At 41.5% G+C, this 27,023-nt stretch overlaps 1 protein-coding gene across 3 annotated transcripts; it reads right to left on the reverse strand.

Annotated features, from left to right (window-relative positions):
• Window positions 1-292: 292 nt before the first annotated feature.
• On the reverse strand, window positions 293-27,021 carry PROSER2 (proline and serine rich 2). 3 transcript variants are annotated; one of them, XR_008235699.1, is made up of 5 exons: window positions 26,784-27,021; window positions 17,025-17,240; window positions 5,007-5,262; window positions 1,283-4,096; window positions 293-637 (listed from the first exon to the last, which is right to left on the reverse strand). XR_008235699.1 is itself a non-coding variant. In XM_052790346.1 (4 exons), exons 2-4 carry the CDS (start codon window positions 17,202-17,204, stop codon window positions 3,111-3,113), a joined length of 1,422 nt encoding a protein of 473 aa, XP_052646306.1. In that variant the 5' UTR covers window positions 17,205-17,240; window positions 26,784-27,021; the 3' UTR covers window positions 293-3,110. The 3 variants fall into 3 exon arrangements, 2 of the variants coding, with proteins under 2 accessions (XP_052646306.1, XP_052646308.1); XM_052790346.1 differs by having other exon boundaries at window positions 293-4,096; XM_052790348.1 differs by having other exon boundaries at window positions 293-4,096; window positions 5,010-5,262; window positions 26,784-27,020.
• Between the last annotated feature and the right edge of the window lie 2 nt (window positions 27,022-27,023).

The following is a 27,023-nucleotide window of genomic DNA, read 5'->3' on the forward strand; positions in this document are numbered from 1 at the left end:
CAGTGGCAGAGGAGGGCATTTGCCTACTTCAAACACTGCTCAGGATGAAATTCATTCCTGCAAGGACCCTGGTCACAGTTACTGAAGCCCAGCAGTGAGAATATGCATCTCTTGGCAGAAAACAGACATAAACCTCCCCCTCTGTTTTTGGTTTGTTTTTTTTTTTTATTCCTCCTTCTTCACCCATGTCATGACAGGATTGAGCTCTGGCTCACACACACACTCCCTCCTCCAAGAAAGATGCATGCTACTAAGAGACAAAGAACAAAATTCCACCTCCCATCAGCCATCGTTTCATTGATTTTATCCCAGTTTAATAGATGATTTATCAGATTTGTGCAAGACAGTTACTTCTAACATGGGGGGGGGGGAAATCACAGCAACATATACACACAAAACAAGATACACAAAATAGAGCTAAATTTATATACAGGTTATTAGCAGCTAGACTCTTTAACTTCATTTAGTACATGGCTTTACTTACTACAGTTTTAGGCACAGAGAAGAATTTACCAGTAGGATATTTGCTATAATGAAGGGCCACAATGAATACCTCGTTCCAAGTCCTCACTGGGCAGAAATTGGTTTACCTAATGAAGATCTAACTCTTAACTTCCCACTGGTTGAGGACGCAGCCCTGCACAAAGAATGAAAGAACATGATCCAGCTAATTCAGCATACTGCAACTTTATACTTCAGATATTAAACATCTAATTTATTTTTTTTTAAATAGGGTTATGTTACAGAGTTATTGAATAAGACTGAATTTCAATGAAACAATTAGTGTCAGGGTTTGGGTTTTTTTTCCCCCATATGCTTAGCATGGACTCTCAGCTGTAAACAACTCAAAGAAGAGCAAGAAATTATTAGATGCGAAGATTGTTTTGTACGCACTTCACATTTATAATGAAGAATTTGCTTTAACAGGATTTAAAAGCACAAAGGTCATGAAACATTTAAATTTACTTAGCAGGTTATCTTAATAAATTATGATGCATCATCCACATGTAGGACTCCATTCCAGGCTGCACTGAAGCAGGTGCATGGATGTATTTTATGTGCTTCCTTGTCTTCCTGATTTAGCACTACAGACTCAGAGCCCAGCAAAATAAGTATGTGCTTTACTTGCAGCATACAAGCAGCCTTTTTTGTTTCAGCAGCACTTCTCACATTTGATTATGCATGCGTAAGTGCTTTGCCAGACTGAAGAATGGCCACATATTTTAATTACTGATTGCTTATGTATAGTAAGCCTGTCACAATGAGGAACATGATCACTTACCCAGTGAAAAGGTTGAAAAGAATAACTACATAACAGAACCAGCCAGATACCATAACAACACAATTAAAAATTTAAGCAGCAAGCAGACAATCTAAAAAAAAAAACAAACAAAAAACAAAAAACTTTAACTTATGAGGCAGGTTGAGAATGACGCAAAGATTTTTTCTTCATGACAGCTTCATTTGCAAGTACAGCTCAGCAAGTTTGAAATACTTTATCACAAGAACTACAAACTTGTTTATCACAGTTATGTCAGAGCTCCTTGCTGAAGGGTGTGTCAGTTTCCATTATAGCCGCTCCCCTCCTCTTCTCCAAGGTTTATTAGTCAGCTACTTGGGAAAAAGGGGGTTGCTTGAGGCTTTAGAAAGTGCAGAGAATAAGTGAGTTTTTCCCTTTAGAAAAACACAAAACACTGAGAACTCTTAAACATGCAGAATAACAACAAGAAATTTAGAGGGTCTGGAGTTTGGCATTTGATTTTAAAATGGCTATTCTTTATGTTTTCAGGCGTACAAAAAGGGAAGGGAGTTTTAATGTGGAAGAGCAGCTTTGCCGTATAAAAGAAAAAAATCAAACCAACACACAAATATATTTTGGGACCATCTTTAAAAGCATGTCTATTGAACAAAGGCAAAATAACGCCAACTTGGACCATTCAGGAGCAACGTGCTCTCACATACAGCTCTCTCCTGTAACTCCACTTAGCCTGCAAGAATTTTGGCTGTAACTTCTGTTATGCATTGGCAGGGCAGAATCAAATAAGGCTGTGAACAGAGCATTATTAGGGCTATCAAACTACAGGAAGATCAAGTGACAGTTTTTAGAAGTAACAGAACTTACAACTATTCAGTGTAGTACAGCTATTGTTCAAAAGTAACAGTTTCTTCACAGGAACCCTAACATAAAAGATAAGACTTTTGACATAAGGTTCTCGCATTTGGTACAAAGTTAACTTGTTCCTATGGCTTCTCTGCTATAAGATCATCACTGCTACAGAACAGTTGGTGTCACAGATTGTCAGGAGACTCTTTGGCTGTCAGTGCGAAAACTGGTGCATGGTGCATATCCTTGAGGCTTATCTGGTGCCTTTCACTGGACACGTAGGTTGCTAGAGCATGACCAAGAAGCAGGTGGCTGGGAAGAAAGGCAAGACTTCAAGTGAAGCAGCAGAGCGATGCAGTCACCCACTCGAAGCTTGGGCCACTGTCAAGGAGAAGGTCAAAACTGAAACCACCCTCTGTACAGTCTTGAGTCAAGTGGGCACAGAGCAAGGAAGAAGACGACTCCACCACTGGTAGGGAACAAAGCCAAGCCAGATAATATAAACAACAAAAATTCAGTGAAGTGTGTCACGCTGGCCAGAAATTTCAGTTTTGACATTATCTCGAGCTCCCACAAACATACACACACGTGGGCGAGACAAACAGAACGCTCTGTTTTGGCTTCAGAAAGAGCAAAAGGAAGATTTGCCATCCAGTTTGCTGTGTACAACTATACTGCACTGTACACTTCATTAACAAGATGCTGTCTGCTATAGTCCATCATTACTTAAATAAAATTCCTTTTTGACTAAGAGCAACAGATGAGTATCTCTGAAGGAAGGAGAGCTGAAACCCACTGCTGTACGTGACTGTACGTGGTGGTGCCAGTCCTTCTGGGATAAACACGAGCGGTCATTCCACAGTGTCTAGTACCTCCTTAGCTTGCCTGAAGCAGAGAACTTCCCCTTTCTTCTTCCAATCTCTTTGGTCCCAATCCAGTTGGGACTATTCTAGCACAAAGCCATGCTATGACTTTCCCCCCTGTTGCCACAACATTCCTGTCCAAGTTATGCAGTCTCTTTCAGTAGTCCCAGTTTCCGAAGTGCCTCCCTCCTAGCTTCTTCCGTTGAGCCGCGGCCAGCAAACTTCACCGTTATCCCTTGGGATCGAAATCCTGAAGGCCTAGGCAGTGAGCCTGATCTCCTCCTCATATCCAGGTTTAGACTAGGTTGTTTATAATCATTAAAATTTTTTGCTGTGTTCTGCTGTGTGCTGCTGACCTTGTTAGCAGCAAGAGCTACCTCTGGTTTGATTGTTACCGTTTTGCCCATAGGAAGGAAAGGGCTGGGCTCGCTTTTTAAAATCTCATGGATGTTTTGATATCCATTGGGAACAGCATCTGCCTGTTTGGGCTGCACATCAAGCTGCTGAGTGCTTGGGGCATGGTCCACTTGGTCCTGAGCTGGTTTTCCCTTAACAAGGCCAAGTTTTGTCAGGGCCTCATATCGTGTTTGCTCAGAGGAGAGATCCCTTAAGGAAGAACTTCTGTTACGTGACAAGAAATCATTTTTCTGCAGCTTCTCCTCCAGTTCAGCTGCCAGAAAAGCTCCTCCATTGATGTTGGCCAGCACCTGAGCTCTCCGCTCCTGGACGTTAACTGCTGCTTTTGAAATAGTCTCATTGAATTCTTTGCCACTGACATTTGTTATGTTGATGTTGCTCGGGAATCGGTGCAGTTTGGGTGCAGGTGCGGGAGGGTGCTTCGGACCCACAAAATAATCACCGTTGGCTACCGGGGTTTTCTTCCTGTCTGAATTCCCTTCCTTGAGGGCACTGGGGAAGCGCACCCTGCTCTCTGTCTGCTGCTCACACATCTTCTGGGCCATGATGAGCGGAGTGGGGACAGAACGAAGCAATTTTGGATGCTGCACTGGAGGAGGGGGTGGAGGAGGAAGTGCCTCAGACATTGCTGGTGGTGGTACAGGGGGATGTGGGGGAAGGTCAGCAGGTACAGCTGGCTTAGGGCTTTCAGTTCTCCAGGTAGCGTCCAACGCTTAAAAGATAAAGCAGCAATAACGTCATTAAGTCTTCACATAGAGCAGAACACAAGGCTTTCTTTCACCTAGGATTAGCAAGCATCAATACTTCCCTCCCCCAAACCTTCTAACTCAAACTCAGCCCACATTGTCAGAAGAAACTATAACTGAACTCCTAGCAATGGCATCTTGTAGGCGATGCTATAGTTCAAATCACCATATTTACAATGCATTCACTAGAAGTCCTCTTTCTGCCATTCATTCACAATCTGCATGTTAGCTTCACTGTGTTTCAATGGCTGCTTTTTCTATAAGAGTTTTGCAATTCTTGTTTTTCATTGTAACAGCCAGGAGAGGACACATTACATCCCACTGTATGTATTAGCTGATAAATCCATTCTCCAAAAACAGAGAGAGCAAATTCTACAGGGGGAAGAAAACAACATGCCATACACTATCTTGTCACAAACTTATTGATAGGATCATGTGCCTTTCAGTCCCACACAAAGTAACTCTACAATCTGCTATCTTAAAACTCTTAGAGAAAGTCTTAAGAGGTCTTAGAGAGATGCAGAGCATAAACACATTGATAAATACTAGTCTGCCTTGCTGCAATGACTCTGCATAATACTCAGTTCTGTTACAACTCAGTCACCAGGTAGGGTGACTGAGATAGCAGTCCAACTACTTAATTATGTGCATGACCTCCATGAGGGGAAAAGAAAAAAAAAAAAAGTTATAGTAAAGTAAGAATTTCAAAAATCCCAAGTCAAATTAAAATCACGGTCCTTAGAGCTCCTGATGTGTAATAGATTCATCTTGAGGTAGTAAGGAAGGTACAGAATTTCTTTAGCTGTTTCTAATGAGAATTGGAATACGTCAGGGCTAGGTCGGAGGGAAAAAAACCACACTTTCAAGAAATACTACTACCTGGTTCTATATCTCTGCTAGCAGGGCCTTCATGGTCACTACTCTCAGGTGTTGACTGTACTAAGTCGATGATATCTTCAGTCTCTGAATGACTGGATACATTTTCTTCCGTTGACCTTGGAGACTGACAGTGGATGCCACTGTCATGTAGGACCGGCTCCTCCAAGTCATCTTCTAAGGCATCTATGGTTTCCTCAAAGAACATGAGGACATCCTGCTCTTCGTGAGTTAAGTATTTCAGACTCTCATCATCCTAGGGTGAAAAAAGAAAAAAGCCAGAAAGATTAATACCCTACAGGTGAGTACAGGTAAGTACACTGATCACAAACACAGCACCCCTCTTTTTGAAGGCAGAAAGGGGCAGAATGAAACAGGCAGCAGTCACATCAGAAGCATCTCCTGCTTGCTGTTTCATCGCTTCCCAAAGAGGAATTCAGCCACTACAATGCAAGGGCTGGGGTAGGGGGAAGAGCCAGGAGTTTACAGGGCACTAGTTTTGACTGAAGAACAGCAACTGGTATTTCACCCTTTAAAAGTACCTAACTTTAGTTCAGCAGACAAGTGTCCATTTGAGTTGGACAGAACAAATTGCTGAAAGATCATAAAATCAGACCAAAAAAAGGGCAAAAAAGCCCCCCACACCTGTCCCTTTACAAAGGTTAAGATAGCTTCTTCAGGCTCCAAACTGGAGTAAGCTCTTACAGTTGCTGTGTCAGGTTCAGGGACAAGGCTTGGGGAGCAGCATGGGAGGGAAAGGGTGCATTCAGGCCAGTCCTGAATGGGTCGATTCCCTTTTTGCTCTAGGCCAAAGTGGGACTTGGCTTCTAGAGGCAGAGCTGGAGATGAAATCTGGCTCTACCACTGCAATCTCTGAGTTATCCAGAGTTACGTGGTAGATCACAAAGAAATAATAAGGAGGGAGAGGGTTTCTAATGATTTTACCTTTGAGTTACAGAAAGGAAAAATTTAGAATAAGTATAAAGATGTGTTCCCTAGCAGTAAACTGCCTTGGACTATTTTCTCCAGCAGGAAACAATCCTGTAGACCACAGAAGTGATAAATAATCACTTGGATTATCCAGTCTTCATTTTCTCTGAGTCACTGCTCTTGATTAACTTAACACAATATCGCTATGAGAAGCTAGGCAGCAACACGCAAACTCTTTTCCCTCCACCTACACCCTGGGAAACACTCACTTTTCCAGAAGCTTGGAGATGACAAAGAACGATTAGGAAAGGCGCTACATTAAGACAATGGATACAGGAAAGACATTTCCCAAGAGAGCTGTGTAAGTTCTGGAATGTAACTAAGTATTGTTGAAAAGTAAGTGAGGTTTTCCCTTTTCTGGAATGAATTTCTCTCCCACCAGGCATATACTGGAAACTTTGCTGTCAGTAACTTAACAAGAAGGCACCAGCAAAGCAATACAAGACAGTTTCCTTTCTCATCTCTACTTTTCACTTCTCCAAGAACATCTGATTGTGCATGCAGGTAAGGTAACAAGGCTACTTCTCAATGGTGGGGAAATGTAGGTAAATACATATAGGTATGCAGTGCAAATATCCAAGAGGTAGACACATTCTTGCTAGGGCAGCACAACTTGCTTCAAACTCACCATGCCTGTTCAGATCATCTTACATGAGATTAGAATAGAAAAAACTGCATGCAGCTCTACCTGTTAACTCAGCTCCTTGCGCAAACAAAGCTTTTATCCCCATCCCCAGCATTAAAAATAAGAACAATGTACCTCTGTAGAAAAATAATGCCTATAGATTAAGAACTATGAAGTGCTGCATTGTACCAAGTGGCAGTTAGTCTCTAAGCACTCAGAACACTCCAGATGAGAAAGTAAATGCTTTAAGGCTCTTAGTTGCCTTCTCTGGTGCGGCCTGTAGAACATTTCCCTGTAAATAAATGAATGAAATAACAGAAGACAGTCACACTGCCTTTCAGCCACTCTTAGCTCAGACACTTCAGGACAGGCTTGCTTATCTGTGGCTGCAATCATGTGAACACAGCAGTCTTCAGCCACAGGTGGCACAGTTTTTTTGTTAACACTGAAGACCTGCAGGAAAATACAAAGTTGATTTCTACAAGAGGCTCATGCTACAACTACATTTCTAGAGATTCAGATTTGTTGTCATGAGGGTGAACATGGTTCGATGGCTGGGAGACACATACAAAGGCATGGATACTTACAACTTTGTCTTAGCATCCACAGTGTACTGTCAGAATAAGTAACTTATTCCAGCTTGTAGTAAAACTGCTGTAAAAGCTTACATTTGGATGCCATTTGCAATTGCCTATTTAAAGGACTAAGTTCAAAGGCTGACGTATTCCACAGCTCGCACCCACCACATGGCAGAGCTCAGTTTTCAAAGGCCAAGGAAAGTTTTACAGCTGCACTTGAAAAGTGAGAGACAGACAAGCCGCTTTTTTTTTTTTTTTTTTTTTTTCTCTTTCTTAATGGATGTTGCAATCTCCTTCCTTCCCCACCCAAATACTCATACAGCTGCTATGTCTGGTAGGCAAGAGAATGACAGGAAAGGAGCTGTTAGGTAGGCCCTAGCTGGAGCTGAACAGGACTCCAAGAAGCGTTTGTTGCGGGTGAGCTCATTGCAAGAGCCAGACTTCCGCAGGCAAAGAAAAAAAGGGGGTTGTGTTTAAGAAGTTCATAGTAGCAGCAGATCCAGACTGCAGTGCAGTACAGAAGTGATTGCACCACACTTTGTTCATTTAAAAGAACAACTGCTCCCACGTGAGCTTAACTCATTTGATCAAGAGCTGAGCAAAAGAGCATGTGAATTGAAGCAAAGACTTTCAGAAGCCCACCCTTCCATCCATTTCTGTGCTGCAAGACTGAGCGCTTTTCCATGCCAGGTAAGATTTGCAGGAGGATTGCTCAGCAGAGCTCTGCCTGACTTACCATCTCTCATGGATCTGGCTGAAATGATCAGTGAAGGATCTGAAATGACTTAACCATCCCTTTGCAAATACATTTGTAGTAAATGGCATACCTAGATTTGAAAGGCCAACCTCATCTCAGTTAGCACTTCGACCTCTTTCCTCATGCAGTTTTCCTTCAAGATGACCAATGTCACATTTCCTCAGCAAAAAAAAAAAAAGGACCAAAAAAACCCCCAAAAAAGACAGCAGCTCTAGAGATTAGGCAGCATTATGGCAGGTCACCATACTGAGATGCAAGGCATCCAGCCTGGCTAGAAACTCCCTCAGGCAAGGCACGTTTCAGTTTGTGAGACAAAGAAATAACCCCATTTTAGACACACAAGCACAGTGAAGATAAACCTACTTAAGCTGGTCAAACCAAAGGAGCTCAGAGATGTAAAGCAAGCACTGACTTGCTTTACCACTGGTCTGAGAAACAGTGGTGTATTATAAAGTGTCCACTTGCATTACTTACATTATAGTACAGCTTTCAGAAAGTTTGGAGGAATTTTGTTGTGGTTAACTGATGCCAGTTTTAAACTAATTAGAAATAGACTTGGTAACCTTAGTTATTTGCCACATATTCCAAGTACTGGAACAGTTCATATTCTTTCTGGGCTGGTTTTCCAGGCCTCCTGTCTCCTTGAGCGATCTGTGTTTTTAACAGTCAAAGCACAGTCTTTTCAATTACTTGAGTTATTCCCCTCATACTTTCCACCAACTCCCTACTCTTAATACACAAACATGCCTCCCAAAACTAAATCTCACATACACCTAACACTACCAACTTTAAACCTACTGTCAAAAGACAGCCTAAATTTGAAACTTGAAAATTGTGTCTTAGATGAGGATTAAAAAGACTGCTCAGACAGAAGAAATTTGGGATGCAAACAGCTGAAATAGCTGAGTATGCTCAGCTGGCATTAATATTTTAGATCCCTGTGCAGCCAAACATTTCCTGCTTACGTCAAACAGCAAAGAGTCTGTCAAGATGATGTTTGGTATAAAAGAGGAAAAAAGAAACAAGAAAAAAGATAAAAGAAGAGAACAGAATCTGTTTCATAGAAAAAAATCCCTTTCTACCTGTCCAAAACAGTGACTTAGTATCAAAGGGCCACAATTTTTCACACGCATCTGAAGGAATTCTTAACATCACATCCAGGCCTAGAATCCTAAGGCCAGCACAGCTTTGACTGAAACAGAACAGCAGGAGAAATCTCAAGACATCTGCAGTGGTTAAAAAAAAAAAAGTCTTCTGAAAACTGCTAGACAACCAAACTTCAATTAGCAAAATACCAGGAGAACACCAGATTCAACTGATTCATCACCAATCACTTGACAGTGCCAAAGAATTAATAGGCACAGTTCCGCAGAAGAGAAGTGACTGGATGTTCTCAAAAAAACATGAAGGGACGAACAATCCCAATATGTAGCAGAAAGAGACCAATGTAGCACCACTTAGGCCTTAGCCTCTTAATAACAAGGCAGGGAGTTCTACTTGTAAAAAGAAAGGGGGGGGGGGAAAGCAAGCCCTGCATGCAGGAACAGTATCAGAACAGGTACAAAAGCTTCTGCACAGAAGAAAAAGGCACGTACCTCTGATTATATTTACAGAAAAGGGAAACAGAATGGATTGTACCCCTGCATTTCTTAAGTTGGAAGCAAGTGAATTATAGATAAGAACATGAACTACCATATAGAATCAGACTAAAAAGTCCATTTAGCTCAGTAGCCTGCCTTCAGCCACCAGTAATGCACAGGACAGGGGAACAGTATTGCTGTAAATTGGATGGATTTGCACTTTTCTTCCCTACATCCTTCCAGTCTCCAACAATACATGGCTTAAGGACTTCCCAGTTGCATCCGCATCTGTGTACCTAATAGCCCTTAATGAGCTTTTCTAGCATGAATTCATCTTATTGTTTAAGCCCATTTAAATGGCTGGCATTCACAGCATTCTGTGGCAATGAGTTTCATAGTTTAATTGTGTGCTGTGTCAAAAAGTACTTCCTTTACAACCCACTATCTGATGATTTTGATAATACCATTTCATTTGGTGAAGAAGACTATAATATTGAATGTTGTTTTCTTCAGTTTATTAACATAATTGTACCTGTGTGCTTCATAATAGTTAGCAAAGCATATAATCAATAGGTCGTAAGTGAGGAAACAAATGATCCAGAAGAATTTAAAAAATAAACTAGATGAACTGAAGTCATAAACTAATTAAATTACTCTTAACCTACTTTTAAAAAAGCAAGCTGAAGCAATGCAAGATCTACTTAAACTCTGAAGACATCTCTTTGGTTATCAAAGTTAGGCTGATCAGCTTGTAATTTCTTCTTCCCTTTAATTTCTATGTTAGAACAACATTGAGAAAAACTGGGAGACATTTGAGGCAAAAGCCACTGAACACTTTTTACAAAAATCAAATACACCAATCTCATTTCTCATGAGAGAGTTACTGACTTGGCCAATAGACATAAGCACAAGGTGTGATAAGCCTTGATTTGAAGGCTTTATTACATGCTCCCCCCCCCCCAGATACACTCTGAGATAAATAAGGAAGCTACGCCTAGATGAAGTTACAGCAAGGTACCCATGTAAATGGAGGGCAGGGGAGAGATTTTTATTTTTGAGAAGCAGCATGATGTATCATAAATTGAATAATGAAACAAGACAACCCCTGAACAGATTTATCCCTACATCTCTATTATCTGATACTTCACTAACAAGAGTAGACAATTAACTTAATATCTGTTGATGCTCTTATGCTGGAAGATGCTGCTGCAAGAACTAGGTAGGACAGAATGAGACCTTCATAAACCATGTAAGTGTGCTGGTAGTCCACAAGATGAAATTCAACTGAATGCATGAATATAGAGTGATGAACAATGGCTAAGTGGCAATAAAAGACAGAAAGATCTGCAGGCCAGTTTAAGTGCCATAAAGAAGAAAGAAAGTGCTGTTCAGGTATGCGAATGTCATTCTGGGATATATTAACCAAGATGATGAAATAACAGCACATCCTCATTTGGAACACAGAGTTCAGATTCAGTCGCTGAACTTTGGAAAGGATGCAGCCAAGCTGGACAGGGTCCAGAACAAAGCAAGGAGCGCTGAGAGTTTAGCTGCACAGTAAGGCTGGCAGAATGGAGCACATTATGTTTTAAAACTGAAGAACGGGTAGTAGGCAGATGCAGCCCTGTATGTAATTTAATACATAAAATGTTGACCACTATGTGCACTGAAGGTGAGACAAGTTAAAGTTGGCTTTCACATTATAGCAACTCTAATCCAAGTATTCCTTGAAAAAGAAAGTAGTGCAATACAAAGAAACTGCTTTGGAAGTTCAGGAATGCCTATCAGTGAGGTTTAAAGAGCAGAGCTGCCCACCTGCTGGAATAATCTACCAGATCCCACTCTGAAGCAGAATGATGCAGTTTATAGATCCTGAAGGCAATCTGTGCTCTATGCACATTCTCACTAGCACATTTTACAGCAAGGTCATTCCTTGCTAGGAGGAGTCAGGTTCTTTACCTTAGTTCTACACTCACAGTCCAGAGCAAGTGGTCCTCCAGCCCCTCTTCCTCTCTATTTCTTGCCCTGCTGGTAGGAACAATGACTCTTCTTTTTCTAAGGCATACTGCTTGCAAGTCATGCTAATATCAATTTAAAGTGGATTAAGCATAGCACAGCTCTCTCCACACCCTGTAAGGAATGGCTTCCACATGCCCAAAGACAGCTGTATCCATAGAAAGTATCTAACAGTCAAAATAATTCTTCTCATTTTTTGTGTATTATTGTTTGGTAAAATACTTGGACATGGTGAAAGACCTTGTAGTACAGTAAAGCCTGCAGTGTATCAGTATCAAGGGGAAAAAACACCTTAATTTTATGAAAGAAGTCTTTCTCAGGACTTTCCCTTGAATGCGCCTGAAATGCAGCGCAGCATCACAAGACTCTGGACACTCAATTTGTGAGAAAAAAAGGTGGCAGTGGGCTAACAGACTGTCGTGGTTTTACCCCAGCCAGCAACCAAGCACCACGCAGCCCCTCACTCACTCCCCCTCCCCACTCGGTGGGAAGGGGGGAGGAAATCGGGAGAAGAAGTAAAACTCGTGGGTTGAGATAAGAACGGTTTAATAGAACAGAAAAGAAGAAACTAATAATGATAACACTAATAAAATGACAACAGTAATAATAAAAGGATTAGAATATACAAGTGATGCACAATGCAATTGCTCACCACCTGCCGACTGACACCCAGTTAGTCCCTGAGTGGCGATCCCCCTGCCCCCACTCCCCCCAGTTTAAATACCGGGCATGACATCACATGGTATGGAATATCCCTTTGGCCAGTTTGGGTCAGCTGTCCTGGCTGTGTCCCCTCCCCACTTCTTGTGCCCCTCCAGCCTTCTTGCTGGCTGGGCATGAGAAGCTGAAAAATCCTTGACTTAGTATAAACATTACTTAGCAACAACTGAAAACATCAGTGTGTTATCAACATTCTTCTCATACCTAGCTCAAAAACATAGCACTGTACCAGCTACTAGGAAGACAATTAACTCTATCCCAGCTGAAACCAGGACACAGACACACAACCTGTCCTTTTCCAGTAACTCCTAAAACCACACTGGAATCCCAGGACCTCTTCAGAGAGGCTGGGGCAAAGAGATAGTAACACGGTGCACTTGGAAGACCAGGCCTGTTGCATTTGAATTATCTGTACCGATCCAAAAAGGACAAAGGTCATAGCAACTAATTTTTAGGCTCCAAGAGACACCATAACTACAAAATAACCAGGTCAACCCTGAGTTAAATGGCTGAGTGTGTGAAACAAGATACTGAGCTAGCTCAGACTACTCACAAGATACTTGCTCTTCTTGTCTGTGTAACCAATGTTCAAAATGTCACCTGTACTATACAAGGTGTCTGGTAGTGACAAGCCATCTTCAGTGACTGTGTATCAAGTCTTGTTAGAGCCACAGAGGAAGCTTGTTTTTAGAAATAACAAATGGAATAATCAAGGCATCTTTTTAGAATCACAGCTATCCGCTGATTTAAGCCACTTGATTAGTGACCAAAAGAAATAGTCACTTGACCAAATTCTGGAGGTCACCACTGCCCCAAAAAGAGTGGTGAACTGCATCATTAACCAAGGATCTGTCTGAACCAAAACCAAAAAAACCCCACAGCATGATCCATTGCGAGTAACAAGAACTCACTATCCCTCAAACCTATCACTCAGCAAGACATGTTCATATACAGAAGGTATAGTACTGAAGTCCTATCAACAGATCCAGGGCACTGACACAGCTTATTACTAGTGCAGTTCCAAGTAGCACAGCTCACTTTAGGTATAACCTGCTCCTTCTGGTATGATTTTCACAGGTGATACTATTGTCCTAGCATGTTATTCACACCTAGAAACTAAAGCAATTACTCATGGCTGAGAATAGATATACAGTACAATTACAAGAGCGAAGCACTGAAAAAGAAGGATTGGCTTTAAGAAGTCAGTCTGTGCCTATTCAGTCAATGGAACAAGACCAATTGCTTCAAAAAAAGCTAAGAACTAGTTTTATCTCTGTATTAAGTGTCCTTAAATTGCTGCAACTGTATTTCACTTCAAGTTAATTCTTATACCACATAACAGGGAGTGTCATTCAAGACTGGGTTTTGGAAGTCAGTATTACCAAGCAGAACAGAGTGGTTTTGTTTACCCTCCCCCTTGGATAGTGCAACTGATTTCACACATCAAGAAGGTACACTTGTCTCATGCTTTTGCCGAGCATGTGTATAGAAACCACCTTCACTGAAAAGAAAACAGAATATACGTGCAAATTCATGTCCTCATATATAAGAGCTTCTATGGTTAAAAGATACAGAGAAAAGTTGGGGGCAGGAAACAGCTTTAGGTGATGGTGTGAGATGAAAATATCAAGGCAAACATTCCTCCCATCCAAATGTAGGCTCTTGTACTTGTCTTCAGCTGCTGTGATAAATTTGGCAGCATAAATCTGGACCCAAACATCATTTATATGGAAAAATTCTACTGCAATCAAGACAGGACATGAGCACCTTGCTTTCCATTTAAAACAAACAAACAAACAAACATGGCTTTAAGGACTGCAATTATCAAAGATTAACTAAAAGCAGGATTGTGTAGGTAAGAAGCTGAGAAATCTGGCAAAATTAAACTGAACTGACAACAGCTGACTGGTAAGAAAAATCACACACATAGAATTTTAAGACCTTTTTGGCACATGGCAGTTCATGTCCATCTCCTAGTCATTCCTAAAACAACAACCAGTTCCACAGCAAGTAATGCCAGCACAGACATACAGTATGCAAGAACAGCCAGCAGTCAGCCAAACCAGCTCTAAGCAGTCAGCATAGGCTAAAGCCGGTCCAAGTGTTTGTCTCTATTATCACATCCCTAGGTTTGTTTGAATTCCACAGATGCAACACAAAGGTTATATTTAGTGACTAATGTAGTTTAACACCAAGAAGCTCAAGAGCCTCTTTTTTGTAATCAAGTAGGAAGAAACCTGCAGCAGAGTACAGGCCTGTCATAAAAAGCACTGCTACACTTCTTTCCTTTGCAAGGCCATTAAAAAAAAAAAAAATTAGTTGACTCTGACATTCCTTTTTGTGTCTCTAGGTGAACAGACCCAGAAAAGCGAGAATGAAGAGGCAGGTATGTCTGTAGTTGCTTCTGTTTCAGGGCTATGAAGGTCCAGTGTGCCTGAAAATCTGCCCCTTCCTTTCTCAGAATTGCTCTAACAAATTCTTCGTTTACACAGAGTTATCTATCCCCTCCTTCTCATTACACCACCAAATCTTCTGCATCTTGTGAACTTTTGTAACAAAACCACTGAAACAAGAAGTTAAGGTGTCCAGGACCACATTCCAGCAACTAGCTTTCCTCTTACAAATTCCCTGATCTGCTTAGTGGACTGTAAAAATCATGCTTTTAGTACACAGTTACACAAGGATATAGAAAAAGAAATATTTGAAGAATACTGCTCTTCATCCTGAGGATTTTTAAAGCCTCCTTCAGTGCTGAACAGACAAAAGGTATCAGCCAGTGGAACAATACTCTTTTCTTACATCAGATCACAAAAAGGAAAGATCTGAGCAGCACTGAAGACTTGATTATTCAGAATTTCCTTCATATTCAGATCAACACAGACCCCTTCTCAAACTCATAAACTGAAATTATACCTTCATTGAAAAGAGTTTCCATTCCTCAACCTGTTACTCCATGCATACTAGTTGTCAGCCTCATTGGACATGCCACCTACTATGCTGGAAGAACAGTCATGGAAGGGGATCTGTAAACTCGTTGGTACATGCTTCACTTTCTTCATGCACAAACTCAAATAAGACAAACTAAAGGCTTTGGGAACTTCTTTTGCTGATGCACAGGTCTGATGGGAAATGCCTAAACCTGCAGCCAGCTTTTACTCCATCCATAAATTACTGCATTACAGCAGGATTCCAATTCTAGCTAATGCATCATCATATGGGTTATCACATGGTAGACTAAGTTAGACTAAGGGAATCTATGTCATTTTCTGACATGGCCGACTGACGATAAGACTGTACAAACATACTGATTTATACATAGCTTCATTATTCAATACTGATTTTTTCAAATGACTAGTCTCATGCCTGCTACTGCAGCTAAGAATAAAACCCATGGAAACATGATTGGCTACTACCTTGAGAACCTGGAAAACTGGAGTCAGAGTAATCCATAAAATTACCTTGTAATTCTGGATAAAATTAAGCTGTAATTCTTTAACAAAGTGCAACTCCCACTGTAATTCCCTAAGATCCAAGCAGTTTTCATATAATAAACAACATAGTCTAAATACCTGAGTCCCAAAGGTATACTTGGCTATGCTCTTGGACCTCACCTACCCTGACGCTTCACAACTTTTTTTCTAGTGCAGGTCAGAAACAGTTAAGGGACTAAATTTAGTAATACTTGTTTTGTGTTTCAACTAGCAACACAAGCTGAAGGATAGAGCATAGTATTAACAGAGTTGTATTTTCATTAGAAACAACCAAGAAGGAACATCTTTAGAATTACCTCCAGTTGCCAAAAAGCTCACAAAGTACCACAAAAACACTGAGCATTTCTGAGGTATATAAATACAGGTGTCAACTTGCTGACTTATTTTCAGCACTTACTCGTTCACAGAAAACTACTTCACTAAAAGGAAGCTAGCAGGGAGGACAAAGATAGAGAAAGCCTAATCCCATGTTTAAGGCAAGACAGAAATTTAGATTTCCATTTAGGGAAAGCATGTTTACCAGAATGCTCTTTCCTCAATTAAAAATGGATGCTTTTCAAATGGTTGTGATGATAAAAAAAAAATGCAAAGAACCATACCTGCTTTCTAGGCTTAGCCTGTCACAGTACAAACACTACTGTTGAGTTCATTGCCTGAATCATCTTGCTAACTGGAAAAATGCAGAAGTGCATGCTACTCCCTCAATTACTCACATACTATTTAAATGGCCACAGACTCATATTCGCTAATGTCAAGACAGCTTTGTTTATGGTGATGTATTTGTTACTCACCTAATTATATGAAGGTGGAATAAGCCGAGACCTTCATTCAGCAGTGTCAACAAAGAGCTTAAGCAAGAAACAGTGTATAGAACAAACACTATCCTTAAGTTCCTTTACAAGCTACTTAAAGTAAGGGCAGAGACGTGCACCAAACTGTGCACCACAAGCAGGTGGTTGCACCAAGTAGCCCAGTGTAATGTGTGCTCCTTACTGCCATTCCCAGTTCTCTGGGAGAGGTGGCTAGAAAGAAGCACTCTCCAAGCTCTCAGAGAGAATCAGACCAGAACAACAAGCTGTTGTACCAAATCAGAGCAGTTATTTCTGGCCTTTCAGTTTGTTAACAACCAAAACCAAAAGCAACCATTTAGTAATAGAAATGGCAAAAATCAATGCGTAATAAAAAAAAAAAAATCCTGTGATGTGAACAAAACTACTAATGTAATTCGTATCACTAAGCATAAGGCTCATTAAACACTTACCAAGGCAAGATTTCTGCACCTAACTTGGCTGCCATGATTCTCCACACTGCCACTCCTCTCCATGCTCCCAGGTGCGTGCTTTGGAGAGATTTCGGATGCCATTTCAGGAGAATTTGAGAGGAGATTTCTAGGCATCACACTCTCTTGACTTATCGATCCCGATGCAGCGTAGAATGCCATCAGCGTATTACGTAGGGCTGCTAGCTTTGTTCATTTCTGAAAACAGAGAACAATATGTTACATTGAAATCTGGTTTTTAAAATACTTGAAAAGGAGTGGGAAGTAAATAGTAAAGAAAGATCCCACACAAGTTAATAAGGGGCATATCTTTATGCTCTGGAACACATCTACCACCTATGGGCACCTTTTAAAAAAATTGGTCTTCTAAAAGGTGACTTTAAAAATACAACATATCAAGGTTCTGTACCCCATCTCGTGCGCTTCCAAACCAGATGTCAATTTACAAGCATGGACCCTGCACACATACCTGTCCTACAGATTCAGTTTGTGTTTTCCATTATGACACATCATTAACAGTAATAAAATCCCATCAGCTGAGATACCAACTGACCCAGTTGAAATATCTTCATCTTTTATTAGCTTTTAGACAAGAATTCTATTTATCAGATCATGAGGGAAACAAAATCCAGTTCATTTCCTAACACTGCTGCAGTTAACTCATGTGTTACTGAAGCAGCTCTATGCCGACTATATCTGGTGAAAAATCCATGAACAGGGCTTGGTGCCATTTTTGCACCATCGCATTACATAGCAAAATTGCGTTTTAAAGCTTACAGAGCTTTTATTTCACTCAGCCATGAAGAAACAGTGCTTGTACATTTGGAAGACACTTGCTGGAACAGACATATGCACCAGCGCTTACTGGAGCAAAAGCCCCCAGTTTTTTAAGCCATCCTAGTGCTCAGTTCCGTAATACCTCTCTGAATTGTCATCATCTCCCAAAACACTCTGACAGAATTTCTGCCTTCATTCTCAAAGTATCACAAAGACAAGAGTCATCCTTGTGCACTAACAGCACAAACAAGAGGGTGTGTAGAAAGCAGAACCTAGCTCCTTTCTCTCTCCAACACATTAAAACATCCTTTGCAACAAGAAATTGCCTTGTTCTTTAACAGTCCATCTTTTCACCCGCCCTGCCTGTGACCAGGAAACAGCAGCGATGCGTTCCTCAGAACAGTTGGTTCTGAGGTACCACATTATATGCAGCCAGCTGGGAACTGGATACCACTACCCTGACACTGTGCAAATGAAATGAGATGGACCTGCTTCCCAAGTGCTTCTCCCTTTATTATGGTTCGAGAGGCGACATGAGAAGCAAAGTCAAGCCTGCATTTCCAATTCAATTGGATTATTTCTCCTTCCTCCCTACCCGTCAGCTGAGGGCTGAGAAACCAGAGCCTCCTGGTAAGCTGATTAGCGTTTCATAGCAGTGAGATAACATCTGCCAATACTGAGCAACAATTCCATCCCGCTGATCATTTCCTCCCAGGAGAAGGCTATGAAATTACCAGAGGTACATAGGAACGCTCCCTCGTCTATGCCATAGCACCAACATGTGTCTGGGCAAAGGCTCCCACACAATTTAGCTAGGCTGTAGTCCGTCAACTCTTGGAAGCACAATCCATGTGAACAGAGCACTGGATTGCCACAGTTAAAGCATCTGATAGCCTTTCTTACGAACATTAGGTCTAACGGTTAAGATTTAGCCTTGCTTTTACATAGAAAGAACATTCTTCCTTTCTTCTATTAATAACATTAGCTACAAAAGATACAATGCATCCTCAGGATAATGGTCTTTAAGTGATACCACAGAGGTAGAAACATGCTTTTGGTCCTGGTTTTTAGAATCACAAGACAGGCAGACATAAGAGCACTGCAGCAGCTGCTGTACCTCTGGTTGCCATGTACCCAGGCTCAAACCAAAAAACTACACTGCAGAAAGCCTAACCAGAAAAGAGCAGCCCAAGTCTAGAACATATCCTGCAACAGCAGCTCCATCTACAACAAACCCTGTGGCACTGAATAGCCACAGAAAAACACACACAGAAGAAAATATGTATCATTTTTAGAAGACAACATTATCAGTGAAAATCTTGACTCCTCTGAAATGCTACACACAAAGTCACACACACAAAAACATATATATATATATATAATTTTTAGAAGGCAAGACTATCAGAAAATCTTGACACCTCTGAAATTCACAGAAAACTCCCACCGACTTCAGATTTCATCCCATGACTTTCAAGGTGATATTCAGATGGAAAAGAATGTTTTTCTAAGGAGGGACCAGCAAGAGGTGAGTACTCCTACCGACATCCAACATAAGGTGAGTATTATTTCTCCTCAGGATTTTTAAGCTGCAGCATCAATTTTTATCCAGTTGTCCCCAGTATAAACTGGATATGCCATGTTTGTTCAGTCCCTCAGTGATGTATTATAGACAACTACTAGATTTCTAGCTAGAATTATACTCAAAACTGTTTGTGAATATTTTATAGACTACATTATGAGAGGTCATAGCTCCAGATTACAATAGATATCACAAGACCTGCATTTAAAGACTAACCAAATGAAGGTATTAATCCAAGTTACCAAAAAACCAATCAACGGGCCAAAACTTTGAGGGAGCAGGAAGTATTTAAGAGTACTGTTCTGCTTTCTCCAACAGCAAAACCTTAGCATAACCAGGTCTAAGCTTCATAGTGGGCTATCTGCATCCAGGACAGCAGGAACACCCAGATTCAGTAGTAATAAACATTAAAGCCACAAGTTCTAAATAACAACAAATAACTGCTTCCAGCAAGCTCCTATTACTCATTTTGGAGTTCAAGCTCAGATGTTTCACAAAGCTCCTGAACAATGAATAAAAGGCAGTGACTGCAACTGGTTAAGAAAGCCACACACACAAGATCAAGTAGCAAGCCTTATGGCACTGGTTCTGCTTTTGCACGTAAGCCGTGGCTTTTTTGGAGCTTTTACTTGTTTCAGAAAAGCTCGGGAGCAGGTGTGATAGCCTGTGATCCTGCAGAAAGGGGCTTCTGTCTTTCACATCATCTTTAACACTTCAAGGGTACACATGAATAAGATCATAACCCATTCACATAGATTATTTCTTCTCCCCTTTGCTGTGTTTTTTATGCTTTAAGGGAGAAACTCCTACGTATTTGTACAGTGCCTAGTGCAGCTACAGCTGTTGTAAGGTTGCCCGGCACTGCTGCAATACACACAGCATGCTTTACAAATTCCCCACCTAACCACAGCTAACATAGAAGTCCCCTCACCCTTTTTATGTCCCCTCTAAGTGAAAGACTTAGTGGATTTAAGATAGAAATAGCCAAGAATCTAATGAATTTCAAGAAGACCCCACTGCCTGTTTCAGTAGGATTGCTTAGGTAACAAGCAAGGGTTCAAAAATAAGGTAACCATTCTCAGAGAGAGCAAGAACAGCAGGATGACAGGCGGCTGTTCCTCCTGACCTTCAGAGATGCATTAAATATGAAAGTTGCTCACAACAGGATTTGTTGCTTGGTCTATTCAAATGCATTGTAGCAGGGGTTTTTTTGGTTGGTTTAAGAGATGTGTGCCTGTACCATTAGGGATTAATTAAAAAAAAAAAAAAAAATCAGACCATGATACAAGAGTGCAGAAGTGTGACAGGAACAGTACTATTTAGAGAGAAGATCCCAAATATTAAACCAAAAAGGCATCTTAGGGAAACTGTGATTCTATCAGCTGAAATGATGACTTCTCGGTTACACTAGAGCTAGCCTTCATGAGATATTTAAAATGATACAATTCACATATCATGCCTGTTTGTCAGAGGGTAGTAGGAGGAAATTGAAATATTCTGAAGTTAACATTGAATTTTACCTCCAAAGATTTAATTTTGCTTTGACAGAGGCACATAATTCAGAGAGACTGTATTAAGTTGCCATCAAAGATAAGGTGCAGTCTGTCCTCTTAAAAAGGGTATTTTTATAGTTTTGCTGACTAAAATTACTTCTCCACTGAAGTTCAATGTTAGCATTTACAAGGGACTGTTTCTGTAGTAGCAGGAGATTGAAAAAATTGTTTATTAACAATCCTATTTGAAGACTACCTTAATAGGCAAAAAGATCAATCCCACAAAAATGGAAGACATTTAGAGGCTAAAAGTCAACCACTACATAAGCCAGGAGCTGAAAGCCAGCAAACAGACAGCATCATGCCATTTACTGCACAATATATTTAAGGTAAGTAGAGTCAACAATTTTTAGAAAGTTCTCATACATTTTTAAAAGGGCACAATATCAGTCTCTCCCTCTCTTCACTATACATACAATTTCTAGAACGCTCTTTGCACAAACCATTTCTTAAGCTAGATTTCTAAGCCTAGACAGTACTCCGAGCATCACACACACTTTGCCTGTTTAAACAGCTATTTCTCAGTGATACAACCAAAACAGAAGAACTGGCCAGTGAACTTCAAGGTTTGTTTAATCTGTCAGCTGTATACAGACATACCAATGCACACACTCAACTGTGCGCACACCGTCAGTCATCTTTGACTCCATGGTGGTGCTTGAGTTTGGAGAGTTAAGCATCTGGAAAAAACATCTGAAAGTACTCTGAGGTCATTCAAAGTGCTACTGTGGGATAGGTTTTATAAAAAGGATGGTACAGGGGCAGACTAGAGACCTGTATCTCTACTAGCCTCTGACAGCAGCAGATGCTAAGGAAAGAGTATGTAAAACAAGGCAAGCAGAGAGTAGGAATTCATTCAGATTCCTGCACGTTGTGGTCAGGAGACCACAGGGCTTCCCAAAACAGGCCAGGTATTTGTGTCTAAACCTGGTGAATTTTTCCTTGTATTAAGTGCTCCTGCAAGATACCTTTGAACCTGCTGTACAAGATCACAGCTAAACAAAACCAACTGGCCCATGACATGTCTTCACCTAGCCACTGCTGTTACAGACTCCTCAAAACTAACTGATCCAGTATGGTGGACATATTTCCTCCTTATGAACAGAGCTATCGGCAGCTGAATTCTTCTTATCTCCTTCAGTATATTAAATACAGATTAAATCCTTGAGCTGTAGAGGTAACCCATGTCCTACTCTTGTGACACACAGCAAGATTTAAGCTTTCTGGTAGAAGAACAGACTAAGTGACAGTACTGCCTACAAAGGACAAACCTCACAGGCAAGTTGACTAAGTCTAGGAGCACACAGGATGGCTGAAGAGCTATTGCTTAGAGCACATAAAAAAAACCCAAATCAGACAGTGAATTTGTAAGCTGTTCTTATAGAGTCAAAACAAAACTGAAGTAACAATCAACAATACTTTATGTTTAGGAACCAAGGTAAACTAAAACTGGCCAACACAGTTAAATTCTGACTTTTCTTCTCCATATCATAAGTGTAGATGCTCATGATAATGTGCTAATGCATTTTACTATGATGTACGTTCCTTATCTGCTCATGAAAAATCCTGTCTGTCCAAAATAGTCATGGCTATTTAACATCCAGTAACCAGAATATGTTTCTGCCCTTGTTTAGAGATGGACTGCCACCATAGTACAGCCAGCAAATAGAAAGCTGACTATTAAAACCAACCAAACAAAAAAAAACAACAACAAAAAATACACCCCAGCCTATGACAGTATGGTCCTCTAGACAAGAGCCAGGCTAACAGCATTTTTATAGACACTTCCTTGGATAGAAATTCTGACTGAGATTTTCAGAACAGGTGTCAAGTAAATCTGAACAATGTTTAGCAAAGTGGGAACTCGGGGTACTCCCATGGTAGCACAGCAGGCCAGGACAGACATGCAGCTACAACCAAAGTAGTAAGAGTGCTAACAGCCATGTGAAACACCCAGAATTCAAGGGAATTTAATGTAAGTGACCCCAATATTGTGTTTTAAACTTTCTGGTTTCTGTGGTGCATTTGTGACAATTCAAACTTTCCTCTACAGGCTGGAGAGCTACAAAATCCGTTAGTTTTAAAACCAAAAACAAAGATTCTCTCAGTCCTCTAAATCTGGAAGCTGGAGCCTCAAGGAACACACTGAATGTCATTCATACAACTCACACTAGAATTTGCGAGAGATGCCAACAGTGAAATAATTAATCCTGTGTATATAAGTTTTTAAAAGAACTAGATGGGCAAGGCACCAATTCAGTAAAACTTAAATCCAGCTGACTTCACTAGGATATTTCATCACATGCTTAAATAGTTTGGTGAATTAGATCTCAAATTAAACTTAGCAACCACTTGAAAAGAAAGGAAACAATCACAAACCAACATTTTCATCGCTTAAGTAATAATTCAATTACTACACTGAATTCTCCAAATCATGCTTTGCTCAGAAACAATACTTAAGGTCACACCTTTGACCATGTTAATCCAAGCCTCAAGATACCAGAAAAAGAGGGTTTGATACTGTGCTTCATTCTTAACTGATCTTTCTGGATTTTCAAGAACAGCCTCGTACTTTAGAACTTTGTTACCTATTGAAAACAACTAAGCCAACACAAGACACCTTTTGCGAAAGCCTAGATCATCATTACCTCATTATCCTCTCTGCAGTGTCTGGGAAACGCTGCTTCTTAAAACAGACAGTGGACTACCAATGCAGGATTTGATGATGCTAAGCACATTGGTCCACCCTCAAGACAGAATTTATATGGGAAAAAACTGTGAAGCATGTTCTCACATGTCTTTGCCTTATCCCTTGCAAGTAAACTCTGTTCCCTGTTCACTACATCAACAAGAGTTCAGCTGAATCCAGTTGCCTAAAGCAAAGGCCAGTGGCAAAGGTTCATATTCAATATTGTTGATCAAACCACCAGAGAAAGATCGCTGAAGTACTCACATTTCCCTTGCATTTAGAGCAACAGAATCCCTCCCTGCCCCAACTAAAAATAAAACTACAGCCAGTGACAAGTAGTTATTTTTCTTTAGATTAACATCATACCCAAGGATAATAAGGCTCTCACTGGTACTCTCCAGTAGAGATTTGACGACCAGTAGCTGTTCAGTGGCAACACTACATATGATACCCAGAACTGTGTAGTCCAGTATTATATGGGGCTTTAAACACATCCAGGTGATGGCTGAGGTCTCCTCTGACTTCAAATGTCCTTATGCAAATTTCAACAAGTGTCCAATTCCTTTAAAGTTACTCTTTTTAAATCTCCCCTGTTAACATCAGGGTGGTGCTATCTATGACAGCCAACACTTTAAAAACATGAAATGCACATAAACAATTTCAGGCACTGACTCCTCTGTAATTAGTCAACTTCTGTCTTGTTACAGGTGTAGCATCACTGGGGCTTAGGGTTTCATTATGTAACTACTGCTACAGTCATAGCAAAGGTGAACCAAATCCTGTTTTACAAAGTATTTAAGACAGCAAGATAATTTTCAGCCCCAGTACAGCTGTGTCACAGTCTCGCAGCTGGATCTTAGGTTGCTTTCCTGTGTTTCCTTCTGTGACTGCTGTGCTGGTATAGGGAGGAGGGCAAAAGATATCTGAAGCACAAAGCAGAGGTGTTTACTTTAAAAAGCAGCTAATTTAATGCACATTTCATTCCTATGTAAGTACATAAAGGTCTGCCTGCCCAAGGCAAACAGAGCTGAAAACAGCACCAGCAAAACACAGCAGTGAAGTCTTGCCCTGGACTTTCCTTGGTACAAGGATAACCATACACACCCAATTGAAAAGGATATCTTTAAGCAGTTAGTTACACTGGAAATTAAAGTTCCTTGCTTTTATTTTTTAATTAAAAAAAAAAAAAAAAAAGGAGGAGGGAGGACTTGGTAACAGTATCTGACACCGCCTGTCTGTCTGGCTTTGAAAGCCACATTCATATGCTCATTTATTTTCATGCTCCAGTATTTTAGAAGGTCAGTCAGCCTGAGACTTGTCAACTGCTCAGGAGTTAAGTTGTTCCAGTTACTATATCCAACCAGCAAACCCCTCTGCCAACATTCTTGGTTAATATTTCTCTCAGAGGCATGCAGAAAAAAAAGCAGCTATGACCAACATGAGGAGAAGAGTTTTACTATTGACAAAACAGAGAGATGTAATACAGAATCTCTCAGTAGAGAGATGTAATATAGCTTCTTCCTGTTCCTTTCCAATGTCAGGCGTTACTTGTACTTCTAGTCATAAAACTTCATGTTACTCATTCACTCCCTGTTGTAAAAACCCCAAACAAATCCTTGATAAGAGAGACACAGCTGGAAAAATCTATTCCATTTCTGAGAAATAATTAGCATCTTCATTTCTTGGAGACCCGAGTGAGCAACTTCTTTTTTTTTTCCTTTTGCTGTTTAAACATCAGCTCTCCCCTTATACAGCAGTAATTACTGCAAAGGAAGGAGAAAAGCCACAACCATTATTCTTTATAGTAGTACCTGTGCAAGGAAGTCCATCTGCAATGCTGCATTAGTCAAGGATCCACAGAAGTGTCTTAAAATAATACCTTTTTATTAGCCTAAGCCAGAAATTGCAAAAGCTTTTAAAACAAAGACTTACGCTTTAGGGTTTGGAAACAAGTCTTTCCTTCTGTGCCCTTCATACAAGGAAGGGGAAAGGAAATAACTGTTACTTACATTTCTGATACTTGTTATAGTTTAAAATCCTTGCAAAATATTTAGAAAGATAAACAACCTCCTCCGAATTTCTTCCCTATTTCACCTGCATGCTTGTTACCGCAGGAATCATCTCTTGCTACACCCGTGCACAGGACCAAGCACAACAGAGCTCTACTTTCAGCTACCTCCTCTCGGTGCCACACTAAAACAAAAACTATTCAGGAAACATGCCCTTGAGATCCCGGATTACTGAAAATCCCAAGAGTGTTTTTAAGGCTGTGGTTTCTCTTACACATGCTAAACCTCACCTGAACTACCTGAGATTATGATCTTAAGAAGCACCAGCCATCTCATGCTCACCGACTCCAGATGCAAAAGGCACCTGACACGAGGGTAGGGAAAAAAAAGTATTTTGAACTAGAATCTGCTACTTTTTAAGCCAACAGGTTTTCCAATGGCAACATTAAGTTGCAGTCAGAAAACAATGAGGAAGAATAAGGCAGCTCTTTCCCATCACCCTTAGTCACTCAGTAATACCACACATCCAAAGTTTAACAATGCATGGGTATGAAACCTTTCTTAACTCTTTTTTTTTTTTTTTTTTCCCCAAAGCACCTCTGCGGGGCTGTGCCGGTCTCCCTTTCCTCGCTGACAACGCAGCGGTCGGGGGAGGACAGACGGACGGACGGGACCCGGCAGCGGGCGGGAGGGGGCCGGGACGGACACCGGGCAGCGGGCGGGGGGAACGACCCGGCCGGAGAGAAGAGCGGGGCGACAACCCGCGCAGCTACACGGAGCAGCCGCCGTCCCGACTGCTGCTCTCGGAACCGCGGGGTGAGGGGAGGGGAAATAAAAAAAGAAAAAAAAAAAACCCCAACCAACCCATTATTGGGTAATAAGAACAATACTGACCCATTCTTATCAAGGGCTGACAAACGCGCGGAGCGCTCCGCGGCCTCTCCTCGAAAGGGCCGCTGAGGGAGACCGAGACCGAGGCAGGGGCAGGCGGAGCGGCGGGAGCTCATCGCCTCACGCCAGCGGCTCCCCGCGCCGCCAGCCCCCGCTCCCCGGAGGCGAGCGCCGGAGCCGGGGACGGCGGGGGGAAGCGAAGATCCCCTCAGCCGGAGCGCTGCGAGGGGAGGCTGCACTCACCGGCTGCGGGGAGCAGTCCGCACCTCTCCCGGCAGGGGCGGCGGAGGGCAGAACGAAGAGCGGGAAGGAGCCCGGACGAAGGACGGCGGCGGGCAGGTGGCCGGAGCGGTACCAGCCGCCGGGCAGGGGCTCCGCCGGCCCCGAACTCATGCGCACTGCGCCCGGCCACCACCCACGGCGGGCGGTTAAAGCGACAGGCGCTGCGCCAGGCTGGGCTGGGGTGGTTCGCCCCGTGTGGGG

This window comes from Harpia harpyja, chromosome 6, assembly GCF_026419915.1.
Source record: "Harpia harpyja isolate bHarHar1 chromosome 6, bHarHar1 primary haplotype, whole genome shotgun sequence".
Classification (NCBI taxonomy): Eukaryota; Metazoa; Chordata; class Aves; order Accipitriformes; family Accipitridae; genus Harpia; species Harpia harpyja.